Source organism: Molothrus ater, chromosome 2 (genome assembly GCF_012460135.2).
Source record: "Molothrus ater isolate BHLD 08-10-18 breed brown headed cowbird chromosome 2, BPBGC_Mater_1.1, whole genome shotgun sequence".
NCBI classification, from domain to species: Eukaryota; Metazoa; Chordata; class Aves; order Passeriformes; family Icteridae; genus Molothrus; species Molothrus ater.
This window is the reverse complement of record NC_050479.2, coordinates 87623736-87642672: the sequence shown is the minus strand read 5'-3', so window position 1 is coordinate 87642672 and position 18937 is coordinate 87623736. Positions and strand designations below refer to the sequence as shown.

The window sequence follows — 18937 nt, the reverse complement described above, 5'->3', positions numbered from 1 at the left end:
AACCTAAACATGTCCATTCTGGAATATGCACCTTCTGGATATTTTTGTGCAGCACGGAACTACCTATTAGCCCTCCCATTTCATGGGTAGCAGAGATGTCAAGTAAATTGCCAGAGCTCTCACAAGAAATTTTGGCAGGAGCAGGAGGCTGAATTTAGGTTTGTCATGATTCAAGGAGAGCCTTATCCAACAACTGGACCCTGTCACTTGAAGCTGTCCCTGCAGCAAAGAGCTGGAATGCTAAGAGACAAAAGAAGTGCTATTTAAAAATTGGAAGAAGATACCCATATGAGATAAGTGACTTTCCTAAAGTCAGTTGTAGCCATTGACAGAACCACAGGCAAAAATTAATTCAGAACTACAGAAATTTGTATTTACAAGGCAGTCCTTGCCTAATATATAGACTTCTGAAATTGAGAGCAACCTTTTATCAAAAAAATTAACCGTTTAAGTCTCTTTTTTTTTAATGAGAAAGAAAACAATAGTTCAACAGAAAACTGATGATTATTAGAACATATTCTGAGCAACATTTCAGTTTTGCTGCTCAGGCCTTGAGAAGACATCTTTTGGCAAAATCAGAAGCAGAACTTGCTGGAAAATTTCCTATTAAGGGCACAGAGGAGAATAAAGTGACTCTAAGTGCTTGTGCATTAAGTCACTCTCATAAGGTATTTGGGGTTTTTCTATATCTGCATCTAACAAGAAAAAGATGAGTTCTGTTATTTAGTTTAAATAAAAAAATAATACAGTGAAGTTAACTCACAGCCAACAGACTCTCTGAACTTCCACCTCTTAGAACCTTAACAGCTTTTCCATTCTCCCCGTCACCTTTCCGAGCTTCTGATGATTCCCGTGCTGCTCCATCTATGGTAGTGGAGACAGGGCTTCACCAGAGGCCTTAGATGCTAAAGGGTATAAGGAAGTAGGTTATGCAAAAAGTATCTATTTCCAGCACAGGAATGCTGCCTGTAACTATCCCATGACAGGGAGCTCAGCTCAAATAGAAAGTGTAAGCCCAAGCATATCAAAGCACCAGGAGCACTGCATCCTGAGATAGCAGTGGGAAACCGGGGCAGTGGGGGCGGGGAGGAAGGGGACAGAATGAACAAGCACTTTAGGCTAAAAGAGGAAAGGAAACACTAAGTCAGGTCCTGAAATTTTATAAGGGAATCGTGAAGGCACCTCACAGCCTTACACTGAAAGACACAGCATATAAAATATCAGAAAAAAGGTCACAGAGAAAACTAATTAAAAAAAATAGCTAGAGTGAATATCCATTAATTCTTCAAGACAGATGAGCAAATAGCACTAAAGCTCCTGGTTTACCCTCAGATTTTTAAGAGCTCTCAGAGCAGAACAGCCTTACTTTCAGCATGCAAAGGCAATCAGCACTCTACAGCTCTTTCACAAAGAGAACTTCTCTCAATACACATTGACAGGAATTACAGATTTTGAGGTGATCACATTTTAAAAAACCTATTCCTATATGTAGCCCTCCTGCAAAACTAAAATTAAGCAAACCAAAACTTGCATAGTCAAGTGCAAAAGTGTTTTGAAGGTCACATCCTTGAATGAGTTATGAACATTCAGGCTGTACATCCTCATAGGAACACTGATCTATCTTCAGCCCAGTTCTCCCACTCTACAGAAAACAGAATTGCAGCTTTCCATTTCAATGTGCAGAAAATGGGAATCATGCTGCCCATGTAAGGACCTGTTGTTCTCATGGTTTGATATGATCTTTCACATTTTAAGCCCAGAGAGCTCAGCTCTGATCAGAACAGGATGTTAGAACACTAATTAATAACTTTCACTTTCTTCATATACTCTTGCTCATGTGTGTGTGTGCAAGAACACCATGAAAACATGACCATGAAAAATGGGAAATATTTAAGGAAACAGTTAGAGGTTGCTTCCTTTATGGAAGGACCTAATCATGTCCTGCAAGGGAGAAGGAACAATACCCTGAATGTCAAACCAGTCAACTCCTGTCTCCTTGAAATCCAACATGATCCTTGCATTTACCACAGAGGTTTTTTGCAATGCATAGCAAAATTCTTCACATAGTCATGTTCCTACTAATCACATTCCTTGGATTTTAGTTGTTTTTCTTCAGACCAAGGTTGCTCTGCAGACAGAATGGCCATGCACTTAAAATTATAGTGGGACCTGCACCATGAACACAGGCTACTATTTAACACAGTGTCCTGAAAAAATATAGAGTCTAAAACTGGGCAGCCAGAAATGAAAAGCTTTCTGAACTTCACTGTGTCCATTTCCCATGCATTATAATTGAGAAACTGCAACCCTTCACTTTCCTGCAACCAGGTGGTCTGAAAAATTAAGTAGTAAAATTTTATTAAGCACTCCAGTATGATCACAGTAATGTCATTGCAGGCTGTCTTCAGAGCAGTGTTTGAACAGAACGTATTAATTACAATTGAACAATGAGGAAAAAGCAAAATAGGTGCTCCTTGGCTGTACAGTGCAGCACACTACCCTTGAAGACAATGGGATGGCATCTTAGGAAACTGGAAAAGTGGCTTCACACCAAATACACATAAGGCATTCCCACCAATGGGGTTAAAGTACATGACAAACCAGTCATGTACCTTAATCCCATTGTTCCCTTAACTTTCAAGGAATTAGACTCACAGCCAAGCAAAGCTCAACCACTCATTTAGTATACCCACCCCTCCAAAAGCAGTATCAACATATACAGACATCTGCTCAGCAGGAAGCTGTATCCCAGTTCCAGCTCTGCCAGATGCTTCATGCCACAGCCACAGCTGGGAAACAGAAGAGATGGCCTGCAACTGCTTCCCAAGAGACCAGCAGAGGGAAAAAAAGAAAAGTAACTCTCACAGTTCTGTGGGAAACATTTCATGTCTGCCAGACCTCACAATAGTTGCAGAAATACCTACTCACTGTCCAGGGCTGTGCTCTCTCTCTAAAAGTAGTTTGCACAATACATGTTCCTAAAAGCCTCCATGGCTGGAGGCTCTGCACCTTTCTCAGGCAGCCTGTGCCAAGGCTGTCTTCTCCCTGGTGTCACAGCAGCCATGGCAAGCTCCCTTTGCTTTTAGCTTCTTGTCAGTGCTAATGTGGCAACCTCAGGATTACTCTTTCTTTCCTACTTAGTACGTAAACCCAGTATAGTTTATTCTTACTACTGTATTTGCTTTTAACACCTTGTTATGTGAAAATAAAATTGTAGTGTTTGTACAAAGTCTATTTGTAATCCATTACAGTCCTCTCTGAAACACACAGAGTTATTTTTGGGCCACATAAGTCCAAAGCAATTTGGTCTCCGGGGTCTCTTTTTGCATCAGCACCTCTGCTGACACTGCAAATAGGTACCAGGCAGCAAAACTGCATTTCTCCTCCACAGTGAGTCTCTACTTTCTAAGTCCTAGTTGGGAGCTCATTTCTCACAGCCCGCCAAAAAGTTATCAGCTGGCAACAGCTTTCAGACCTTACCACCTGGGCTGGGTGCAAACAATTATATGGACATGGAGAAACTGTTATAGATTATTACACCCATGTCATCTGTCCTCCTGGAGTTTTTTCCCTTGAACACCGTGGAAGTATGGGTTTAAGGCGAAGTTCAAAAGGCAAGCTGAATTGCTCTACAACTTGAAGGGTTTAAGAGCAATTCAGAGCACTGTCTTTAAGGTTCTGTGTGTGCAGTCTTCCCCTGGGCAGGAATGACTCAAAGAGGCTCTTTCAACCACCATTAATTTAGCATTGCTCATAATCAGCATTACTTCCACATCTATTTTATCACAGCAGTCTCCTACTTCAGGACACGGCCAACAAGATCACATGGGATACAGCTGAAGCAAGCTTTAAACACAACAATCTTACCACAAAATATATTAAAATAGAAAGTTAGTTTATCCCATTGGACCTCATCTAAATGCTCACCAGACTGCTTGCATGAGCAAGGGGTGGGGAGAGACTGAGAGAGAGATTCCTTGATGGAGAGACCACCCATTCACTATTCCCTTTCACAGCTGCTCTTGTGCAGAGGACAAAGTTTTGGGTTTACTTCAATTTTTTTTCCAGAAGACAGATGGATGATATTGATGTTTTTAGCTACAGCTTCTTACAAAATGATGTAATAAAAATCTCCCCAACCGTCATTTAGATCACGTAACAGTGAAAATTAAGTTCCACATACAGAAACTGCTCCAACTGAAAAAAAAAAAACCCACGTTGACTCCAAGGATGGGATATCATGGCAATTGTAACTGAGATGATCAAAGCTGTTTGTCTTTTATGGTCTTCATTCGCAAAGGACCAAACATAACCAGATTACTGGGACTGCAGTACAGCTCTGTGTAGAAGGACATTAATTTTCTTTGCCTGGAAAAGGCTCTTAGCATTTTTCATGTACTTACACCAAAGAGCAAGTCAACTCTAGGGCTAAAAGGCAGAAAACATGAGGAGAAAAACAGGAATAAACCTTCAGTGGGACATGAACTTGGGAAAATCATCCCAGCATGTTCAAAATGAGCAACACCACTTTCACCTCCTCTGATGAAAGTTCACACTGCTCAGCTCTATGAAAGCATTTGAAACAGAAGGGAGGAAGGGAATCACAGCAGGATTGAGAGGGAATGTGTATTGCCTCTGATGAATGGCACAATGCCCAGGCAGCTGCTGCACAAATGCCAAAAGTAGGACCTTTTGTTGCTTCAGCTGGATCCCTCTTGAAGTTTTGAATTACAGGCAGATACCTCACGTTATGGGATTCTGCTGCAGCACAGCAATGCAGAGACTGCTTGCTACACGTGTCTTTTCCATTCTGAAACTGAAACCCTAATGGGAAACCAGCCTCTCCAAAAGCCTCACAGAGCAGCTAAAAAGTATATTTCAGCACTTTTACACCAGACCTTGCAGGAATTAATATTATCCTGAATCTTTGTTCATCTTTCAAATGCAAAAGCTGAATGCAGACAGCCACATTTTAAAATCAAAACCTGAAAAAAGCCAAAGTGTGCACAGTAATGAAAGGCAAATGAATTCTTTAAAATTCTGTGAACAACTTGGCAGGTGGTTGCCGCATTTTAAATAACAGCCATGTAATTTTCCACATAGTAGGTAAAAAAATGAATCATAGAATCACAGAATATCGCAAGTTGGAAGGGACCCATAAGGATCAGCAAGTCCAACACACTGCTCCTCACAGGACTGCCTAAAACTGGACCCTATGACTAAGAGCTTTGGCCAGATGCTCCTTAATTCTGACAGGTCTGATGCTGTGACCATTTCCCTGAGGAGCCTGTTCCTGTGACTGACCACCTTCTCAGTGAAGAATCTGTTCCTAATGCCCAAGGTGAACTTCCCTGATGTAGCTTCATTGCGTTGCACCGCATTGCATTGCATTGCATTGCATTGTATCCTGTCACTGGTGACCAGAAAGACAACCAGGATTGTCCCATCCCAGGCAGAGAATGTGGCACTTTCCCTTGCTAAATTTCATATGGTTGCTGACTGTCCAGCTCTCCAGACCTCTCTGTAGGCTTCTCTGCCCTTGAAGGTGCCACAGCTCCTCCTTGCCAACAAACTTCTTCAAGGTATATTTGATTCCAGTGTCCAGATAATTTATGAAGACATTAAAGAGCACTGGCCCTAAAACTGAGTCATAGGGAACTGCACTGGTGACCGACTGCCAGGCTGATGTTGCCCCATTTACTGTAACCCCTTGAGCCCCACCCGACAGCCCTTTGCTCACACCATGTCCTGTGAACTTTTCTAAATGTGTGATGAACAGTTTATGCAGAAAGCCATTGTGAGAGACAGCACCTAAAGCTCTGATAAAATTACAAAAAAGAAAAGCTTCCTTTGGTCAACTAGGTGAGTGACCTTGTCATAAAAGGAAGTTAAGTTGGTTAAGCAGGACTTTCCCCATGTGAAGCCATGCTGGCTATGAACAATGACTGCCTTTTTTCTCAATGCTTTAAGAAAATCAGACAACCAGATATATCTGCATGTTCAAGGTGTATTTTCACCTCAAATGAAATTACTAAAAATTCCAAGGTACGACAACTTCTAAGATCTAAAAACTGCCATGCTATTAAAATATTTTTAATTAGATAGACATATTCAAGTATTCCAGGCTTGCTGTTAAATAAAGTGTAGAATAGAACTGGGTGATATCACCTTTGACAGCAGCAGGATTTTCTCAGAAGCTACTGTTCTCACTGCAGCTTAAACAACTAGTTCTGTTTCATCACCACCTGTGCTAGTTTTGGCTGGGGTACAGTTAATTTTCTTCACAGTAGCTGGTGTGGGGCTGGTATGGGATTTGTGCTGGAAACAGTGCTGATAACACAGAGTTTTTTGTTGTTTTTTTTTTCAATTGCTAAGCAGTGCTTGCACAGCATTAAAGCTCCCTCTGCTCCTCATCCCATTCCACCAGCAAGGAGGCTGTGGGAGCATGAGAAGTTGGGGGGATCACAGCCAGGAGAGCTGACCCCAACTGACCCAAGGAATCTCCCAGACCATATGGTGAACTGCTTAGTATGTAGAGCTTGGGGAAGAAGAAAGGAGAGGGGAACATTCAGAGTGATGACATTTGTCTTCCCAGGTCACCGTTACCTGTGATGGAGCCTCATTGTCCTGGGAATGGCTGAAGACCTGCCTGTCCATGGGAGTGGTGAATGATTCCTTGTTTTGCTTTGCTTGAGTGCTCAGATTTTGCTTTCCCTATTAAAGTGTCTTTAACTCAACCCATGAGGTTTCTGTCTTTTACACTTCCCATTTGCTTCACCATCCCATGGGGAGGAAGCTGCTGCGTGGGACTTAGTTGATGGTTGGGGCTGAACCCCAACACAACCTCACATGAAGTTGTAGACTACAAAAAAAAAAACCCAACAAAACCACAAAAAACTAGCTCGGTTTCTTCCTAACTATAAATACCCCAAACCTTGAAACACAGTGATAAGTTCCATTTTTACACTTCAACACAGTGACTAACAAATAAACTTCAATATATAATAGATTCTATGCCCTAATGCTAATTTTAAATGCAAAGCATGTTTTTACAAACATTATTCTTTAAGCCTCCAGCACAATTAATGTAGCCTTATATAACCATATAACAAATTTTTACAGTTTTAACTCATTTCCAGATTTCAAACCATGTCCGATTTTACATAATCCTAAATTAAATATTACACCAGCTAATAAGTAGTTTTTGAGGTTTTAACATAATGCAAAATACATGGAAATTGAAATTCTTAATCAGTGGACCATTCATTATAAGATGAGAAGCAGTAAAACCATTTACCTATTTCCCACTCTCCCAGCCAAAACTAACACCAAAGCTAACACCAAATCTATTTTTCCTCAGAGAATAACAACTAAATTAATGATGGGGGGAAAAAGATTAATCTGGATACGTTCCAGGTTATTTAACTTATCATAAAATTGGGAATTTAAAACCACACTACAAAAAAAAAAGGCATTTTTCCTCAAGGTTTTGGACTTTTAGATATGCTTAATATAGCAGAATGATAAAGTTTGCTTTTCAGTGTATTCTGAAAATAGGCAATTCTGCTGTGGACTTGTGGTTCTTCCATCCTTAAAAATTCTCAATGAATTCAGAAAGCACTTGAATTACATTTTAAAAAATCTATGGATCTTCAAGTAATAATTTATTTCAAAATTAATCTGAAAGCTGTGATGTCCACTACTCTCCAATTATTGAAAACATACTTTGATGTTTAGCCAGATCTGAGTTTTTTATTGTTGTAAGTGGTAAAAACATGGACATAATCTTCCAAGTTTTCTTTAAGCAGCACAAATGAGAGAAAAAAAAAAGTGAAGCTGCTCATTCTTCCTTCTTTACTATAGGTCACTCTCTTGAAACTGCCAAGATTTTTGCAGTTCTTTCCCTTGTTTTATCAAAGTTGCAATTAAATTTTTCTTAGAAAAATCCAGCACAGTTCCACAAAAGCCTGTAAGTCCACACACCTCACTTGTATTACCTGAAGACTATGTATTTCATGGTAGGTATTGCTGACCAGCAATTTTCTGGAAGGCTGGGAAAACAGAGCATCAATGTATCAGTTTATATCAACACCACTCTGTTCTGGTAGATAAATACTTTAGGTTTATTTAAAAAAAAAATAAAAGAAGACAATATAGAGCGCTTAGAATTAGAAATATGATAAATAAAACCAGAGGATTGATATGAAGCAAAAAAAAATTGTTAAGATACACCTATCACAACTTACTACAAAGGTGACCTCAAATATTAAATGTCTGAGCTCTTATCAAAAATTTTTAGCACAACTGGGATATGGATTGTCAGTGTCATGCTGACCTGGAAAGACCTGCTAGCAAATAGCATCAGCTATTTATCTATAATTCCTCTCCCACTGCACTTTTACTGATTTCCCATTTCACTGTTGATGGTGATTGAAAAGCAGCTGAAGGGGCAACTGCTTGTGACTTGTCTTGTCAACACTGAATTTGCTCTCAGGGTCCTTATGTAAGGAAATTATACAGGGGGTCAAGAAATGGTACAATAAAACATCTGTACCATCCATCCTTCCCTACTCTTCCTCTTCTCCAGCTCCATTGCTTCCACGTGGGACACCAAACCCAGCCTCATATCAAAGTGCCACACAGCTGTAGGCTACTAATAGGGACCTAATGAGGATTAGGATCTAACGAGCCACAGCACTGCACAGGGAAGAACTGCTGAGTGATGGCTGCTACTTCTCAGTTTGTCCCATTTGGGCTTGACATGGGCCATCTCTCAGCATCATTTCTTTGTCCTGCCACTGCCTGTCCAAGCTCTTTGGTTCAGTTACTTCTTCAGCCTGTTCTTAACAGCAGATGTAACTTGGTGGGGAATTTTTTATACTTTTGTTTTAAGTCTTTGTCATAGTTTACTCATATTTTTCATCTGGTCTGTCACATAAGGAACGCCAAGTACTTTTCTGGAAAAGCCAACCTATTTGTAAGGGTGAGGACAAGAGAAGTGACTGTTTCTGTGCCAAGAGCCTGTCAAGCTCTTTCCTTCCCTGCAGGCCTCACAAACCCCATGCCTCGGTGGACAGACAAGTTCTCCTACATCAACCAGAAGACAGTCTGGATTCCTACAGCACAAACGATGCCCACACACACAGAGGAACCTGGTTTCCAAATAGGACATGGTCAAGCAGACAGCCTTGGGTTCAGCTTGATGCTGTAGGCTCTCACACCCAAGTGCCAACCATCAGGTGGTACCACTGTGGTACTATGTGTACACACAAGACCTAGTAATTTTCTACTTCTGAGTATCTTTGTGCCAGAAATAATGATATACCCACCCCCACTCATAGACAATGATTATAAATAATTATAGCAGGTTTAGCAGTGAGTCAGTTCAGATCCAACTGCTGTCCATGCTCTTAGACAGTCAATAAGAAAGGTTAACAGCAACAGAGGTCTCACCAAATTTTAAAATTTGTTTGATTTTAACAGACTGTTTGATCATGTAAGGACACTTGAAAATAAAGGATGTAAAACCAATACAATTCCTCCACAGAGAGCTACTCCCAGTTGCAGTTTTATGATCTATGACTTGACAGCACTTCATCATCTTGTGCAGGGTTTTTCTTTTCTTTTCTAACACAGTTGCATAGTTTTATCTTTAACAATAGACTTAAGTAAAATTAAGTCATTCATTTTCTTAAATGGTGCTGCATCGTCAGCACCCTATAATTATTTTAGTGTATGAATGCAACAGTTGAGAATAAAAGTCTTAAATTTATGCAATCTTACAGCACCTTTGTCATAAATCATATGCTCTCAGACGTTTTGCATGATAATTTGGCCTGTACAAAGCCTGCCAGCTCTTGAAAATGCCTTGTATTATAGACTACCCAGCAGAAGATTTGCTACATTTAATATACTCCTATCAGCCAGCACAATGCCTTTAAATTCAATATAAATTATCAGAATAACAAATTAAGTTCCAATTAAGTCCAAACTGCCAGCCAACCAGAGCAAAAAGATCTTACCTTAAAACAGTTCGTGCTTGTAGCTCTTATTACTGTGTCATTCTTGCACATAATTGCCCACCTGCTACAGGAGAGTGTAAAATTACAACAATTCCCCTCCACATAGAGCTGGCTAACCTTCAGGCTTGTCTACTGAGAGCAGAAAACCCAAAGATCCTGCAATTCCCGAGGTGGTGTTTCTAAGGAGACTGTGGCTTTCCATGCTCGGGGCTTCCATCAGCTACAGGTACCCCACACTTTCAACGCAGAAAGTTCCACTCTTAAGAGCTGAGGAATGTGGAAAAGCTTTCATCCAGCTCAGGCACCCAGCTGTGAGCAAAGAGGAAACTCCTCACATGCTCCGAGCACAGATAATGCACAGCTTCCTACACTCAGATAATGCACAGTTTCCTACACTCCTGCTCCAACCACACTCCTGACACAAGCCACAACCCTGCCACACTGCAGCTAAAACCTGGAGCATCAGAAATCTCTCAAACCAAGGCCTTGTTTAATCCTGTTTAAGCCATTTTGTCCTCGCCCCAGCACAGTGCAGTGGAAGGTCCTCACCAGTTTGCTGACTGACTCCCACAGCAGTCCTTAGAAGGATTGAAAAGTCACAAAAAGACAGCAGGTATTCAACATAATGACCCTGATGAACGTGAACTACCTAGCAGTTCTCTATGGTCTATCGAGTTCTTGAAACTGGATAACAAATAGATGATTTGGGGCTTTTTGAGAGAAAGTGTCAAAAGAATGCTTCAGAAAAACATAGCAACCTCACCTCCCAAGTGCAACAAGGATTGGCAGTGGTCCAAACAGAGGATACTGACTAACTTTAGAAATTTGACTGCTTTAAAGTTCTGAAATTCACGCTTAGGGTTGATTTGTAAAACTGTCAACTACCCACAATCTTGTTATAAAATCTTTTAATATTAAAAAAGGAAAATATATTCAAGTCTTTATTTTGTCAGTGTTAAAATTCAAAAATGTTGGCCTAAACATAGCTCTATTGATAGAGTTCATTAGTGCATCTATGCTGAATCAAAAGAAACTACAAAGAGTGGTTTGGGGGATGAGAAAAAAGACTAGAAATGATACTAAATAAATTTGTGTAACTGTCTTGAAGGGGAAGAAAACTTTAAATTCAATTTCAAGGTTACAACTAGCTTTTATACTCAGCAACAGCTTTGCAATTTTTTTCCTAGTTAAACTGGACTCCTTGTTCTTGATACAATAAATGTAATTTTTGATACTGACTTTTGAGGTTGAAAACTTTAGAATTGAGGGGGAGAGGAAAGGCTTTTGGGTGAGATTCAATCACTAAACCTTAATAGAACCAATGACTCAACAAAGGAAGAAACTAGGGTTACAATAATCCTACTTTGAGATTAAAACTAGAAATTAAAATCTCCCTTAATACATGCAAGGATAAAGTGATACTATGTACCTTTAAAACAAGGTAGGAAAAGCACATTTCAACATATGCTTCTTTACCCAAATGGCACTGATCTATCATCATACCCTCAGTTGGTTATTCCTGGAGATATACTAACACTCAAAATAAAGAAGGCACTAAAGTTCCTGAGAGTGACAGGAAACCCAGCAGAGTAAGAAATTTTAGACAGAGTTATTTACAGATATTTTCCTGTGAGAAAAGAATGGTAAGAATGTAGCTTGAACATTAACAAATCCACTAAAATATCAGTCTGCCTGGCGGAGTCAGCAGATTTGGAGGGAGATTCAGTGGGGCTGGAAATTCAAACTTTAGCTTGTAATCAGAAAAATCCTACTTTAGAAATTTGAACCAGCAGCTAGAAACATGAAATATAATATAGAGCTCTCCTAAAATGGTACCCAGCTAGAGGGACCTTACACTATGTGAAGCCTGTGACTATTTAGCTAAAAAAAAAAAAAAAAAACAGTCAATGATACTGAAGCTCTTTATTATTCTGCAGGGACCTATTTGTAAGTGAATGACATGGACAAAATCTGATAATCTGCATTTCCTTCCTTTTCTTTCCTTGGGAAAGGTGCTGCAGATTGTGTGTGCAATTCCTCCATTAGGACGCTGACAGACCAGAAGTTTATCTGAAATAAATTTCCAACTGAAACAATCTATTCTATTCTAAAGATACTCTCGTGGAAAATAAATTAGATCAACTGAATTTTAAAACATCACTCAAAATGCTTATTCAGATTGTTTATGAAGCAATTACACAGCGTACTTAGGTAACAGTTTAAATGAAATCAGTTATTAGTTCCTAATGTCTTACTCTCAAGTAGGAAGGCACTTGCAGTGTGGGGTTCTACAGGAGATCCAGCCCATAGTCCTGCAAATACCCAAGAAGATCGCTATCTTTGTGGTTTTTCTTAATGTGATTCAAGCATTTTCTGAATTCATTGAGAACTTTAAGGATGGAAGAAGAGAAGCTCAGTACAACACAGGAAGCCCAGAACTAACAGCTTCCCTGCGCTTTCTCTGGCGCAGCAGAGAAATGCAAGACCTGTTTCATTACTATTCTTCCAAGGCACTTCCACATGCCTCAGGAACATCACTGCGTAGCCCTGATTTTCAGGAGTACCAGCAGTTTTTCAGAGAACACTGACAAACACAGCACACCATACAGCCACTGCTGTGTGGTTCAGCCAAGAAGCAGCTCACATGTAAGTCAGTTTAGGCTTCTGGGAGAAAAAAAAATATTTATTAAACAAGCAAATAAATAATGAAGATGAAGGAAGAGATTTGGGGATTATTAGGGAATATTTATTTGGCAGGAGAAAGCAAAGAGGACTTGATGAGACTTGTAAGAGATAAGTCTATTAAAAACATTGTTAGCAGAATGAACCAATTAAGTCCACATCCCCAAAGCAAGTTGGCAATCAGTTTTCAACACCTGTTTTCAGACCAGAGCTTGCAGAGTTTAAGCACATTGTTTAAAGTGATCTCCCCAGAACCTCTAGGTCAATAAACACAAGGTGGAAATGCATTTTCAGTACTGCTTACTGTGAGCATTAGCCATAGCAGATGCGAGTTTCAACCAGCAGCATTCAACACCAGGTGGAGGAGAGCTGGGCATTCTGTCCTGCATGGAGCATATCAAAGCCACGCGGCCAACAAGTCGCAGACTGCTGAAGAGAGCAGGTCCCTCCTGACTAGTAAAAGTAAGAAACAGAAAGGTCCATCCAAGATAGTCATGAATCTGTATTTATTTACCAAAAAAATCACATTTCCTTTAACTCAAAATGTGCTGAGCATTACTTATGCACTGGGAGATAACACCTGCAGTCCCTGAGGGCTTCCTAAAGTCTCATAAGGATTTCCAACTAGGATCTCCTTGTCTTACAGGATCTAAGGAACGTATCAAAAGTAGTCATTTGAAGCATTTGTTTCAGAGTTTTTATTAGCAGGCACTCTCTAGCATAGGACATCCTTCCTGAATAATTAAAACATAGAAAGGTCACACATAGTCCACATCAGCAGAGAAATCCAAGAGCCCTGAGGTTGAGGAAATTTTTTTAAGCTTTACACCATGGAGTTAAACTGCATCCAGCAAACACTCTTTCTCCCTAGGCCACTTGGCAAGATCCTGCCTTCACTCTGAGCTACCAAAGTAAATGAGAATTTTGTGAAGCTGTATTTGCCACTGTCACTGTCTCCCCTTGACAAATACACAGATGATACAAAAACAAGATTGGCTGATACACCAGATGGTTTTGCCACCATTCACAGGGACCTTGACAGGCTGGAGATATGGGCTCACATGAACCTCTTGAAAAGTGACAAAAGGAAATGCAAAGTCTTGCACCTGAAGAGGAATAACCCCATGCAACAGGATATGCTGGGGCAGACTAGAAAGTGTCCTAAGCCCATGCACTACACAGAGAACTGACCCTGCAAAAGGAGTTGCATCTACTATCTCTTTACAAAGGATTTAATGAAACAAGCATGACAGAAAAAAGAAAGATATCTAGAATTTTCAAAGTGTTGTGCAAACACCCTTGACATTTTTGAGAGGGAACAATAGAAGATGACAAGTCCAGCCAGAAGTACTTTGCTTTGAACTGTCTTAGACTGCACAAAATAAGGTTGTATTTGCACAACAGAATTCACAATATGCATCCAATGTAGAAATGAGGCAATACACAATGGCATGATGCTTTTAGTCCTCAGTTGTGCAAACAGAAGCTTTGCATCAGTGAGCACAGATGTCCCTCCCATGACTTCATCCTATACATCCATGGTCATATGGTTTATTTTGGCACATAGATACACACATGAGGACTACATGTGCAGGTATAAACCAGCTTGGAGGCCTATTCTGTTCCCTGGAATAAATTTCTCCTCCCAGTGGTCCAGTAAGTTAAATGTACAGGCATTGTAGCATAAGGAGAGTTAAGATCTCTATTAAAGAGAACCAGAGGGTAGCTAAGAAAACTGTAATTAACATCTATTTTAGGCCATTTTGTGGGAGCAAGATAGAACCATGCTATGAGTGACTTAGAACTCCACGCTGACCTCCAAGTCCAAATTAAAATGCCCTGCCATGCCCTGCAGGAGTCCATCAGAGACTCTAATCATGGAGAACTGTAATGAAAGAGCAAGGGCACTACCAGAGTTTTTTTGCAAAGCCAAAGTAAATGCAAAATGGGTATCAGGCAGAAATGAAGATAGCGAGCAGAAAGAAATTCACAAAAGCCATTGACTCAAAATGAACACAAACCTAAAAATCAGCTGAAATCCCCCCGCCCTCCAACAGATATACAGCTAAAGTATATTAGAATGAGCAGTGGTTCCATACCTGAAATAATTTTTTAGGATAAGCCATCTAATATATGATACAACTGTGACAGTCAGTGAGTGACATGGCACTAAAACTGCCAAAAGGAATAAATACTCCAGCATCCAGTGTTAAATCAAATGCTGATAAGGTTAACTACAGTGCAAAAGCATCTGAAAAGCAAAGCATGAGAACAAAAAGGCTTAACCACTTTCTGCCAGCAAGTCTGCAAACCTCATCCTTCAATATTTATGCATCTTATGTGTGCCTCTTACCAAGGAACTGACCCTTGCTGCAATCAAAGGTGTAAGTACTGCTCTGGCTGCAGACCATCTAACGATAATACACATGCAAAGCACACAAATGACATTCCCCTTAGCACAGAAGGGGCTGTGCTGCTAATGGGAAACGTGGTATTTGGAGAGAATGATTAAATTCTAACAGCTGCAGCAGACTGAAGGGTGGAGGGGGGAAAGAAAAAAGAAAGCAAGCGGATAGAGATGGGGAGAAACTGAAGGACTGGAGTCAAACTAACAGCTGGGTAAAAACAGCCTAAGAGAGAGGTATTTTTGGAGTTCCCACATCCTTTTCATCCCTCTTATATTTTACCAGTTACAGCAAAAAAAGTAGTAGCTCATAAATAAACTAATCAGAATTGTTATCATCAACCCTGTGAGGTCATCATTCATCACATCATGGATCTTCCTTATATAAGCACACAAAAATGCTGATGATAAGCACTACAGAAAGCACCTCAACAGAAAAATAAATACAAAGATGACCACAAAGCCAAGCATCCACCACTGTCATAACCTACACAAAGAGGTTTTGCAGCTACCTAATAGTTCAAAATTCTTGAATAAGAATCATTAAAAGAAGATAAATGAGGGGGGGGAAAAATTCCACTCTGTGTAGGAATGATTGGTATCCAAAGGTCGTTGAGCCTATTTATGCACCTTTCTGTAGATGGTGATGATTTTGGAGTGGGACTACAGGTCTTAAAGTCCATGTATGTGTGGTGTCAGCAACTGCAGTGGGTGTGCAATTGCTAGGAACTATAAAGACAGCAGCTACTTGCTTGCTAAACAGGTAGCTAAGCTAGATGGCTTGGCAAACAGGTATGCATGTGTCTCTGGGAGTCAGGCTACTAGTGGACTTGGATTCTGGAGACATCAGGGTGGTCCTGGCCACCTTTTGGAGAGACTCAAATCTGGAAGTCACCTGAAGACCTGCTAATGGATGGACTCTACATCCAAGGCTAACAATTGGAGGATTCACAATGCAGGGGATGCAGGAGTGGGGGGGGGGGGGGTTTCCATGCTTGTCTGGGAGTGACGGGGCCTCTACCAGAAACAGGAGGGGGGCTGCAGCCCTGGGCACTTGCATGTTCAGGTCATCAAGAAATCCCAGGCAAATGGCAATTTTCTCTTTTTCTGCCTCAGGAAAATGAAAACAAAAAAGCAGCTCTCACCTTGACAAGGAGACAATTTAAATGCTCATGTCACCTAAAAATTCCAGCATGTTCCTACTATGTCAGTTTGACAACCTATTTAAGTACGAACAGAGGAAACCATCATCTGCTGATGGGAGGGTAGGAATGGGTAGAAGATGGAGGAGTTAACTCCATGGCTACTTCCATACAGTCAAGTATTCAGTACTAAGTAGCGTCAGTGAAATGACCTTTATTCCTTAGATGCACCAGTACACATACTCAGTGTTGGCAACTTCAGTTTGGCTGTACATTCTGAAATTGCAGGGTTGTGGGTTTTTTTAATTCTAGTTTGTTCTAGTAAACTTAAGAGGGGTGGGAAGGGAGCGGAGATTCTGATTCTGGCTGTGGAAAACAAGCTTGAAAGAGTGAGCTTTAATGGGAAATAAAACAAAGGTAAAACAGCTTTAAAATCAAAAAGGATGAGTGGCAGAAAGGACAAAGCTTTACCCTTTATCCCCCTAATTCCTATCTCTCTTTCCCTCATTTCATACAAACATCAATCTTTCTTCCACCATACTGCTGGTGCATCTAAATTTCTAGCACATAGGAACAAATAATCTAAGTAAACAACATACTTAGATTTTTTTTAAAAATCCTCTGAAGGCATTCTTCACATGGCTCAAAAGCAAAAAATAGACTGGCTTGGGTTTTTTCCTCCATCCCTTATTTTCACATTATACTTTTTACGTGAGCTGTGGAGCAGACAAAGAAAGAGCAAAAAAAGCAAGCTCAGAGGAGGCCATCCTTAAACACATTACTGGTAATTATCTTGTGATTTTACATTTACTTTCTATTGAATTGGTTCTTCTCATGCATGCAGATAGGCTAGGAAGAACAGGCTGCAACTAAGTAGCAGCAACCACATTTGTTCTTTGTTCTGAAGGGAGCAGGATTAGAATAATGCATGCATGTTATTCACTGCCACTCCTTTTTTTATTACCTTTAATTACATTTTCAGACTATGCTGCCCTGTCCTATATATATATACTTATGCTACATGAACAGACACAACATCTCTTTGTGTTGCCCTACATCTTGGGCACTTGCATGCTCCTGATCAAACAATGAGCTGGCGGGAAAGGGAGCTGATCTTAACTCACAGAAGAAAGAGTTCAGTGAGACATGAAGATGCACAGTAGGATTTTTTCCCCAATCTAAGGTTATCAAAACAAGGCTCCAAAGGAGCCACTGTCTCACACAACGCAGTTTTTTCAGTGCTTGCTCATGTTTTTGTGGGGCAATTTTTGTTTTCATCTTATTAATGCAAATTGTACACCAAAATGCTTTATGTCGTTAGTTAGGAGGAGACAAAGGCAGGAGGCACAGGCAGAGGGTACCTCTCAGCTGAGCCTGGAAATGAGAAGGAAACTTGTTGGAATGAACAGACACAGATTTCAGCAGGGCAGAGGCAGCAGCTGTTGCACTGACAGTAATTAGATTGAGGACCTGAGGAAGGGAAAGGATAGAGCCATGAAGAAACATGATGCCAAGGGACACACTCATTTCTGAATCAGCAGGTTGTTACACATTTTAAAGGTGGGAGAAATAGAGTAATTCCCACAAGAATGACAGCATCTTACTTGTAGAGACAAAAACTTGTTCAATAGTTTTAAGCAAGTAGTGGTGATGATGTATCATGTGAAACAAAAGCACAAAATGTTGATGTTACTATCTTTTACTCCTTTTTTCATGCCAACACCCTTTTTTTGCATACAGGCTACACAAAGTTATAATAGAAAAATACAATCCCTAGTAACTGACTGGATGAGACGAACTTCATTTTGTCAAGCTGAATATATCTCACAAGCAGCATCCCATCTAGCAGATGGAAATACTAGAGCAGTGGCTGACGTAACTACTGTACCATTGTCACCAAGCAGTTCCAAGAACTAGGAGCAGACTTCCCCATCCCTGAATATAACCTTTTCTATTACCTGCTGCCTTAGATAGCCAGTATCTCCTGGTAAAATGCTCTTTGAAGACTGCTGACTATTTCTCTCCCTCTTTCTTCACTCCCAGTTCCTGAATTTTCCTGATGTAACAGACACTTCTCAAGACACCCAAGCAAGACTCAGTTGACCACCATCTGGAAGGCAATCAGAAGCTCCCTCTAGCAAATGAATATGAATCAGAATATGAATCCCACTCCTGTTCTGTAGTAGGATAGGAATGCACAGCTGTTACTACATCTCATTTCAGAGAGGCATCAGAAACTTGACATTCATGACCACCCCAAGCACATTCTGAAACTCTGCCCTGCTCAGGTCCTCACTGGCAAGCAGCCAGGCCTTGGTGGTTGGGACGACTGTGCATGAAATGTATCAGATGGCATATTTCCTTTTGTCATTTCTGGGAACTGGATTAAGCATGAGGAGTGCTGCGACACTTCATCTTGCTCCCACTGCCCTCCTACCTCAAATGGAGATGGAGCATTAGTCTGTAGTCTTACAGAGATGTAGCCAACAGATAAAACACAACCCAGCCTGCACTTGTAGCTCTCTGATGCAAGTGACACTGAGTTATGGAATATGTGATGACATTCCACAGCAGGCATATAAATGTAGTGCAGCATGTTCACAATAAAGAAACACCCCTAAACTATGATTCCTTGCTGCCTCATCATTCAAATCAAGGAGGTGTTTAGCATTTACCTGTTAGTAAAA

General features: G+C 40.5%; 1 protein-coding gene across 2 annotated transcripts in view; it reads right to left on the bottom strand.

Moving 5' to 3' along the window:
• TSPAN9 (tetraspanin 9) overlaps positions 1-18937 on the bottom strand; it is a 167293-nt gene that overhangs the window by 113084 nt on the left and 35272 nt on the right. Inside the window, exon 3 of one of the 2 annotated variants that reach the window (XM_054514006.1) lies at positions 13009-13157. The exons of the other annotated variant lie outside the window; for it this stretch is intronic. Coding sequence (XP_054369981.1) covers positions 13009-13093 — 85 coding nt within the window. The 5' untranslated portion in view covers positions 13094-13157. The remainder of the gene's footprint in view (positions 1-13008; positions 13158-18937) is intronic. 2 annotated transcript variants of the gene reach the window in all.